Source organism: Camponotus floridanus, unplaced genomic scaffold (assembly GCF_003227725.1).
Source record: "Camponotus floridanus strain SB8 unplaced genomic scaffold, Cflo_v7.5 scaffold344, whole genome shotgun sequence".
NCBI classification, from domain to species: Eukaryota; Metazoa; Arthropoda; class Insecta; order Hymenoptera; family Formicidae; genus Camponotus; species Camponotus floridanus.
In genome coordinates, this window is record NW_020229486.1 from 83684 (window position 1) to 93375 (window position 9692).

Genomic DNA, 9692 nt, shown 5'->3' on the forward strand with positions numbered 1-9692 from the left:
TTAAATAATATTTTTGATAAAAATTGTATTGCATATTTAGTTTCTAACAGCTGTACAACTTTAAGAGGATATTTTTTAAATTTTATTTTTTTATTATTGTTGTGCCGGACGCGGCACGGGGTGTGGGGTAGCCGGGTATCGTAACCAAAACTTTCAGCCGTTTTAGTCTACAACGTTTTTATTGTAAAATAGTATACTCTCTATAATTGTATAATCTCTTACACAAATAGATTCTCGTGTTTTACTTTTAGTCGGTCTCTTTATAAGTCTTCTTTCCTTATTATCGTCTCTTCTTGTATCGCTTCGTTCTTAGATTTAGAGCGTTTGACTTCCTTGAGTGATTCGTCGCACAGTATATCGATTAGTTCACGATGTCGCACTATTTATTGATTGATTTGTTATTAACGACTGTCCGCCGCGGACTCGCGGTGGACGGCTTTTATTTTCTCGTTTTTGCGGATGTTTTGGAGGGGATCGCCTAGCGACATGTCCTCTTAAATCATATACTCTTAAATCATTACTATGCATAGTATATAAGATAATATAGAACATATAATGCATATTTACAAATAACTTCCATATAATGTCTTGCATATGTATTAATGTTTTATTAAGAACACATACAATAATGCAGACAGGATTTAATATTAATTGAAATTAGATTAGTAATAATGAATGCTATTCGCATTAGTACATATACTCTTAAATCATTATGACGCATAGCATATAAGATTTCCTAGATAACAAGCATGTTGTACAAGCTTCTTTATAAGCAAACTCTTCCAGCAATATTGAAATTAGATTAGTAATAATGAATGCTATTCGCATTAGTACATATATTCTTAAATCATTACTACGCATAGTATATAAGATTTTCTACATAACAAGCTTGTTGTACAAGCTTCTTTATAAGCAAACTCTTCCAGCAATATTGAAATTATAATTTCTTTTAAAGTTCTAATATGATATTGAAATAATTTCCTATAAAGTTTGCGTAGTAATGATTTAAGAATATATGTACCAATGCGAATAGCATTCATTATTACTAATCTAATTTCAATATTGCTGGAAGAGTTTGCTTATAAAGAAGCTTGTACAACAAGCTTGTTATCTAGGAAATCTTATATATTATACGTAGTAATGATTTAAGAGTATATGTACTAATGCGAATAGCATTCATTATTACTAATCTAATTTCAATTAATTTTAAATCCTCTCTGCATTATTGTATGTGCTCTTAATAAAACATTAATACATATGCAAGATAATATATGGAAGTTATTTGTAAATATGCATTATTCTATATTGTTCTACGTTACCTTATATATTATTGCTGGAAGAGTTTGCTTATAAAGAAGCTTGTACAACAAGCTTGTTATCTAGGAAATATATAGCTATTCATTTATATAAACTTTTCTATAAGGAAACTCTTCCTGTAGTATTTAAATTTGATTAATACGTAATGTTGAATTCTATTTAAGTTAGTACGTATAGTCTTAAATCATTACAATATGTTATTTATAAAAATACATGTATTAAACTTTATCTTACATATACCATAATAATGTACTAATGTGGATAGATTTAAATTTATTAATTTAATTTAAATATTGTAAGAAGAGTTTGTTTATAAAGAAGCTTGTATAAAGAAGTGCCTATACATTTTTTAGAATATTAAGAATATTAATACAAGAATTTTAGAATATTAATACAACTTATATATTTAATATATATATATTTTTTTAAATAGTTTAGTTTATTGATAAACACTAATGAGAATTGTATATAGGTTATATTCAAAAAATATTTTTAAAAAAATATTCAAAATATATTAAATATATTCAGTGAATTTTTATCAATAAAACAAACAATGTATGTTTTATAAATATTTCCTATATATAATTCTTTAGTTTTCAAAGGATCAAGTTATTTTTAAAGTTTTACATATGTAGGATATTTTCGAGTGCATATGCCGACCAACCCGTTCACATATTATCCGCTCACGGCTGCACCGTTTGTGAAACCTGAAGCGTCTCGCGCTGCGTTATGATTTCCGCGTGTGCACCTTTTCGGACGCCCCGCGCGGTTCTTGAAACATCTTGTAACAATTCGCGACGATACACGACAGAAGGACGAGTGTGAACTGCAGCGATGCAGTTCAGACAAAGGGTAGTTCCTAACGATCGTTCGAAGAGTCGAAACATGCTCTCACTGTACTCCAGTTTTGTAATTATACTCTGTATCATATACCGATTCCAATAAATTATACTTGTAGATAACATCCTACATATTTTTGGGGGCTCGTCCAGGATCGGATCAAATCATGGTATAGAGTGTGATATCAGATATACGAAGAAGTGCGTTCAAGTGCAGAGTTCAAGTGCAACGTAAGAAGTTTTAAGACATAAAGTTGTGAAGACGTAAATAACGATGGAATCAGGCACTGGCGCAGCAAACGACGATTTGAGTACAACGTTGATGAGCATGACGACGATCCAACTAAAACAGGAACTCAAGAAACGAAAACTAAAGACGGCTGGACTGAAAAGCGAGCTTATCGCAAGACTGTTGCCGTTTATGCAACTCGAACGCGAACACGGTGAAACAGAGCATGACGACGATAATCCAGGTAAAGACGACGACGAAGACACACGCAGACAAGAACACGACGGCGGAAATAATACTAGTGACTCAAGTGATGAAGATGAGGCACCAATCGAAAGAAGATTTAAGAAAGAAACCCGAAGAAACCAATTATTGACGTTCAGAGATGTTGAAGAATCCCTGGAAACATTCAGCGGAGATGACAGAACCAACGTGAAAAGATGGATCAAAGATTTTAAAGAAATGGCGGTATTGTGCGAGTGGTCCGACATCCAGAAGGTAGCATACGCGAAGCGCCTTCTTCGCGGTTCAGCGAAGCTATTCGTAAATTATGAAAAGTGTACGAAGACGTGGAAAAAATTACGGCGAGCATTAATAGAAGAATTTGCCAACATTGTAAATGGTCACGCAGTGCATCAGGAGTTATCACGACGAAAGAAGACATCCGACGAGTCATACCAAGCGTACATATACAAAATGCTCGAGATCGCAGCACAAGCTGATGTGGATACGCAATCGGTAATCCAATACATTATCGAGGGTATCCAAGACGACGCAGTTAATAAGACAGTATTACATGGAGCAAAAACGATACGCGAATTGAAGGAAAGATTCACTCGATACGAAGCTATAAAAATGGAGGGAAAATCAAAGATGAGGCAGTCGAAACTGGAGGAGAAGAAGAAGATGATCCGAGGCGACGCGGGTCCGATGGAGGCGAAGAGATGTTTCAACTGCGACAGTAAGGACCATCTGGGTAAAGCGTGCCCGACGAAAGACAGAGGTGTCAAGTGTTTCAAGTGCAATCAATATGGACACATCGCTAAATTGTGTAAAGTAGCCGTAAGTACACAGAAGGAAACCGCATGTATAGCCATTAAGGATCCGCAGCAGAAACAGATCAAAGAAATAAGAATTTCAAATCAATGTTTCGTTGTTCAGCGTTATAGACACCGCTAGCGATTTAAGTTTGATTAATCGAGATTGTTACAAGAAGTTAGGTTGTCCCGAATTAAATAATGGCATAAATTTTAACGGCTTAGGCGCGATAAATAATAGCACGCGCGATTCCTTCACAACAAATATTGTTATTGATGGCGAGACATTTGAAATTACGTTTCATATTGTCGATAATGAAATAATGAGATATACGGTCTTGATCGGTGCTGACTTTTTGAATTTGGTTGACTTACGTTCGTTAAAGGGCAAAGTAATAATTCGAAAAGCTATCGAAGATAATTTAGATGTGCCCGAGGTATTGAAGATCGACGTAATCGAAAAAGTAGACCCGTTTGATTTTTCACGTATTCTCGACGAAAACGCTCGACGAGAAGTAGAGATTATCGCCAAGAATTATAATCCGAGAAAAACACGTGAAGTCGATACTAAAATGGTACTAGTTTTAAAAGATGAAATCCCGATTTATCAAAGACCGCGCAGACTATCTCAGCCGGAAAAACGAGAAGTCGATAAGCAATTAAAAGAATGGTTAGATGACGGTATAATAAGACCCTCTAATTCCGATTACGCAAGTCCTGTCGTTCTAGTTAAAAAGAAAAACGGCCAGAATCTGTGTAGATTTTAGGAAGCTAAACCAGAAAATAATAAAAGATCGCTATCCGTTGCCACTAATTGAAGATCAATTAGATCGTTTACAAGGCGCGAAAATTTTCAGCACGCTCGATCTGAAAAACGGTTTTTTCCATGTCGAAGTAGCTGAAGAAAGTAGGAAGTACACTTCTTTCGTTGTTCCAACAGGCCAGTACGAATTTATGCAGATGCCTTTCGGACTTTGTAATTCTCCCGCGGTATTCCAAAAATTTATAAACGCTGTATTTAAAGATCTGATTTTTAAGGGAACAGTATTAACTTATATGGACGATTTGATTATTCCTTCGCAAAGTCGAACAAGCAATTGACGATCTAAAGCACGTGATAAAGGTAGCAAGTCAAGCCGGTTTGCATATCAACTGGCGAAAGTGTCAATTTATCCAAACGAAAATTGAATATTTAGGACATGTTGTGATTAACGGAACCGTAGCACCGTCGGAATGTAAAACTAACGCCGTTATGAGATTTCCGACTCCTAAATGTGTCAGGGATGTACAAAGTTTTGTCGGCCTTACGAGTTATTTCCGAAAATTTATTTCCCGATATTCCATGATAGCACGACCGTTGAAATGATGTAGATTTTCGATACGGAAAAGACGAAGAGCAGGCATTTCTAAGTTTAAAATTCGCGCTGAGCAATAAGCCCGTTTTAAAATTATATAAAGTCGGAACTGAAACGGAGTTACATACAGACGCTTCAAAATTCGGTTACGGTGCAATTTTATTGCAGAAGGATGATTCGGATAACACTATGCATCCAGTTTATTACGCAAGCGGCAAAACCACCTCAGCCGAAGAGAAATATACTAGCTATGAGCTCGAAGTACTTGCAGTCGTTAAAGCGTTGAAAAAATTCCAAGTATATCTATTAGGTATTTGCTTCAAAATCATTACTGACTGTAAGGCGTTTACTCTAACAATGAATAAAAAAGATTTATGCGTTCGTGTAGCTCGGTGGGCTCTAGCCTTAGAAGAATATGATTACGAAATTCAACATAGACCAGGTACACTGTAAAAAAAGTCGGTAAATTTACACAAATAATAGACGTAAAAATTACATAAATAATGCAGTAAATACACAAAATCATGTAATTTTAAAAAAGTTATATTATTTTACAGAAATTTTGTAATTTTACAAAAATTATGTAGATTTGTCTATTATTGTGTAAATATATCTTATTTTATATGGAAAATTACATAAATAATATAATATTTCAAATATTTTATGTAATTATCCTAATTTTTGTAATATTACCAAAATATAATGGTAATATCTCGCTGCAGAATATGCGCGATGTGATGGCATTAATGGATTTGTTCTTTTTAGCTGAACTGGCTGTACTAGCTCAGAGTTTATCTTTTCTTCTCCATATAGAAAGGAGAAAGACAAACTCTGAACTAGTGCAGTCAGTTCAGCTAAAAAGAACAGACCTTATATCTCGAGATAGGCGCGCAGCAGCTACTCGTAGTTGATTGTTAGCGATCGCGTAAGCAGCGCTGTCGCATGCGTGTTATAAGTCTGACGTACTAGTAATGAATTGGCTAAACCGTCGAAATGACGATCGGAAAGCTGCCAGTTCGTGTTCGTGCGTGATTGCATATTGCATCAGCCATTAGCCATTGTACTTTCTAGCCCTAAGCATTGTCCGATTGTCCGGATCCCGAAGTGCGTGAATTTTTATATATTTCTGCTGTGAGAGAGAGAACATCCGTATAACATTCATCGAGATTATCGTCTTTGTTCAATTTGCCTAAATCGTTATTGTTTGTTCAATCACGCAATCTTTTGGTCTCACAAGATAGGTAAGTAAAATATTTTAATAATTAGTTTCGAAACATATACATTATAAAGAATAGCTGTTCATTGTAATTTCGTTCAATCTTTATAATATCATTATTTTTTATATTGTAATGTTCAAACAAAAAATTTTTTGCATATATATTTGTAAATTAATAGAATCTTTCATGCTTTTTAAATAAAATTTTATCGTTTTTACATAAATTCAACTTACAATCGTAAAAATTATTTGAAAAATCACAGTTTTACATACATATAATTTTGTATTTTTAATTTTATAAATATTAATTTTTAAATTTGTTAAAATCTAAGTTTGTGCTATGTAATCTGACATATTTTTAACTTAAAATTTGCAGTGATATATAATAAAAGAAAGAGGATTCTTCTAATGACCTTGAGCAGATCATCTCTAACTATTAACTTCGTTCTGTTTATTTCCTCATACAACGTTTTCTAAAGCAACATTCCAAACAGTTGAGTGAGTCTACAAAAAAAATTTACCAAGGACAAGGTAAGATCATAATATGATATGTTTTATTAATTGATTTCAAAACATGTGCAACATACAAATGTTATAATTGTCATTGTAATATCATTCACTTGTGACTTGTGACATTCAGTTTTATTTTCCTTTTTTCAATAATTCTTCATATGAAATATGTTGCAGTTACTACTTTGAAAGGAAATATCCTTATATGAATCCTATCTCAGTCCAGTTTTATTTCTCCTTTCACACAAACTCCTTCCTACACAATTATAAATTTCTTTATTTATTTATTTGAAGATTAAATATTGAACAATGTTCAAATGTGTAATGTGCAACAGTACATTTTCATCCATTCTTTTGTATAACAAGCATCAAATTTTTCATAAAAACATGCCTTATTTAAAAATTATTTGTCTGTTCAAAAACTGTGGGCAACATTTTAATAAATATGTTAATTTTAAAAAACATATTCTTAGATGCCACACCAAAAATTATAAAGAAAGAACATGTGTTACTTATTGTTGCAAAGAAAAAAACTGTAACAATTATTTTACAAATACAGTAGATTTTCATAAACATTTATATAATCATATTAGGCAAAGTAAAATTGGGATTTGTTGTGGATATCGATCTTGTCTTCTAAATAACACAATTTTCAAGACAGTCAATAATTATGCAGTGCACATATGTAGACATCATTCATATAATAATAATGAAAACAATTTTGATAAGCAGTTTATTGTTAATAACGAAGAATTTAATTTTGATGTGAGTAACAATTTCAATCTTGTTTCTCAAGAGATAACTTCAAATCAAGTTTTTGATGATATAGAAAATACTAAAAAAGCTATTTCACAATTATATTTAAATTTGACTGCAAAATATTTTCTAACAGAATTTGCTCTACAAGCTGTAATAGATGGTATGTCATCTATACCGAAACTTATTCATGAACACTTTATTAAGTCTTTAAATGAAAGTGATATTCAAGATGATATAAAAGATAAAATTAAAGATATGTTTCAACACAGTTATTCTTTTTTTGAAAATATTCATAATTCCATTAATGGTAGTCTTCGAAATACGTATTCAAGAAATATATATTTTCAACAAAATTTTCACATTGTGATGCCTGTACAAATTAATTTAGGAATTGATAACAATCACAAACAACGTTTTTATTATTATATTCCAATTATCAAAACTATTAAGGTTTTATTACAAAATTCTGATATTCAACACTTTTGTTTAAATTTATTTCAGATTTATAATAGTAATGCGCTCTTTGATATTAAAGATGGTAGTGTAATAAAAAACAATAATTTCTTTCGTAATAATAAATATACATTACAAATTTTATTGTATCAAGATGCATTTGAAATATGTAATCCTTTGGGTTCAGCCAAAAAAAAATTTAAACTTGTTGGCGTATATATGGTGCTAGGAAATTTACCCCCTTATCTCAGATCAAAAGTTGATAATATACAGCTTGTTATGTTATGCTATGAAAAACATGTAACATTTTTTGGTTGGGAAAAAATAATGGAATATCTTATAAATGATTTAAAATGTTTAGAAAATGGAGGAATAGATATTAATGTTGATAATAAAACAATAAATTTTGTTGGCACTGTTGTTGCTATGTTGGGAGATAATTTAGGAAGCCATCAAATTGGTGGTATTACCGAAAATTTTAATTCTGAATATTTTTGTCGTTTTTGTGATATAACTCAAAATGAATTCCAATCAAAGTATGCATGTACTAATATAAACAGAAATTCAGATAATTACAATTTGTGTGTCACACAAGCAAAAAATATCATGAAAGCTGTAAAAGGAATAAAAAATGATTCGCCTCTGAATAAACTTAATTATTTTCACATTTGTAATCCAGGATTACCACCCTGCATAGCACATGATCTTTTTGAAGGAATCGTTTCATATGATCTTATATATTGTATAAAATATTTTGTGAAAGAAGGTTGGTTTCCTTATCAATTTCTAAATTATAGATTGCAAAAAATGAAGTTTTTGTACGAAAATGTACGTAATTGTATTCCTCTTATAAGAGATTCAACTAAAATTGCAGGCACTGCAAGTCAAATCAGAAAAATATTATTAATATTTCCCTTAGCAATCTTTGATGTAGTTAAGAATATTAAGGATGATGTTTGGATATTAATGTTATATCTTCGAGAAATATGTTCTTTAATTTGTGCTCCTGCTTTGTCCTTTGGTCAGATTGCGTTATTACAAGAAAAGATAAATGATTACTTATCATTGAGAGTAAAATGTTTTCCAAGTATCAAATTAAGGCCGAAGCATCATTATATTTCTCATTATCCCATTTTAACTACATGTTTTGGTCCATTGAAACACTTATGGACCTTGAGGTTTGAAAGCAAACATAGGTATTTTAAAAACATTGTTAAACATTCCCAAAATTTTAAGAACGTAATTAAATTATTATCACACAAACATCAATTTTTGCAAAATCAATATTTCAATAATAATTATCGTACTTTAGTAATAGCAGATGATGCACAAGAATATATTTCTCAAAACTTTAATGATCAAATTTCTTTCATTATAACAGATTATTTTCATAAAAGAGAAAATGAAAATATAAAGTACATATCCTCACAAGTTACTTTTAAAGGTATAACATATAAAAAAAATATGTGTATCTGTGTAGGTAAAGATTGTTTTGATTCTTTCACTCTATGTAAAATTAAATACATTTTGATAAATAACTGCTATACAAACATTTATTTTTTAGGTACCATAACAAAAATTACATATAATCCTGATTTTGGCATATATGAACAGTTCGAATTGAAAGGTCTAGATTGCCAATGTAGAGAAAATGTTGTTGTTCCCATACACTTCCTTACTTGCACCACATCCTATCCTGGAAACTAATTTAAATTCTATTCCTGTATATGTCTTCAAGTATGCACCTCTTGATTCATAAATTTGGATCTTCAAATGATGTAAGCAATTTATACTTCAACGTAAATTGTTACATTATGCATGTATATATATGTTTCTTTATTTTAGATGTCGTATCTCTATAAAGTCTGGTCTGCCGATAGAAAAAATAAAATATCACTTATACTTCGTGAATCAGATGATATGCTAACAGATCTTATTACAAAAAGTAATATTAAACTTGGAATTGTTGGTTTCTGT

At 31.3% G+C, this 9692-nt stretch overlaps 1 protein-coding gene across 3 annotated transcripts; it reads left to right on the forward strand.

Annotated features, from left to right (window-relative positions):
* The first annotated feature begins 470 nt into the window (after nt 1-470).
* LOC109610141 lies at nt 471-9344 on the forward strand. Of its 3 annotated transcripts, none has more exons than XM_025410786.1 (4): nt 1907-3447; nt 5849-6018; nt 6370-6524; nt 9280-9344. In XM_025410786.1, the coding sequence occupies exons 1-2, from the start codon at nt 2431-2433 to the stop codon at nt 5852-5854; spliced, it is 1023 nt and encodes a 340-aa protein (XP_025266571.1). In that variant the 5' UTR covers nt 1907-2430; the 3' UTR covers nt 5855-6018; nt 6370-6524; nt 9280-9344. The 3 variants fall into 3 exon arrangements, with proteins under 3 accessions (XP_025266568.1, XP_025266571.1, XP_025266570.1); XM_025410785.1 differs by lacking the exon at nt 9280-9344 and adding an exon at nt 6681-6882; XM_025410783.1 differs by lacking the exons at nt 5849-6018; nt 6370-6524; nt 9280-9344 and adding an exon at nt 471-488 and having other exon boundaries at nt 1953-5234.
* The last annotated feature ends 348 nt before the right edge of the window (nt 9345-9692 follow it).

Coding starts and splice junctions, on each gene's coding strand:
- LOC109610141 (XM_025410783.1), top strand. CDS start 2,431: ATGGAATCAGGCACTGGCGCAGCAAACGACGATTTGAGTACAACGTTG.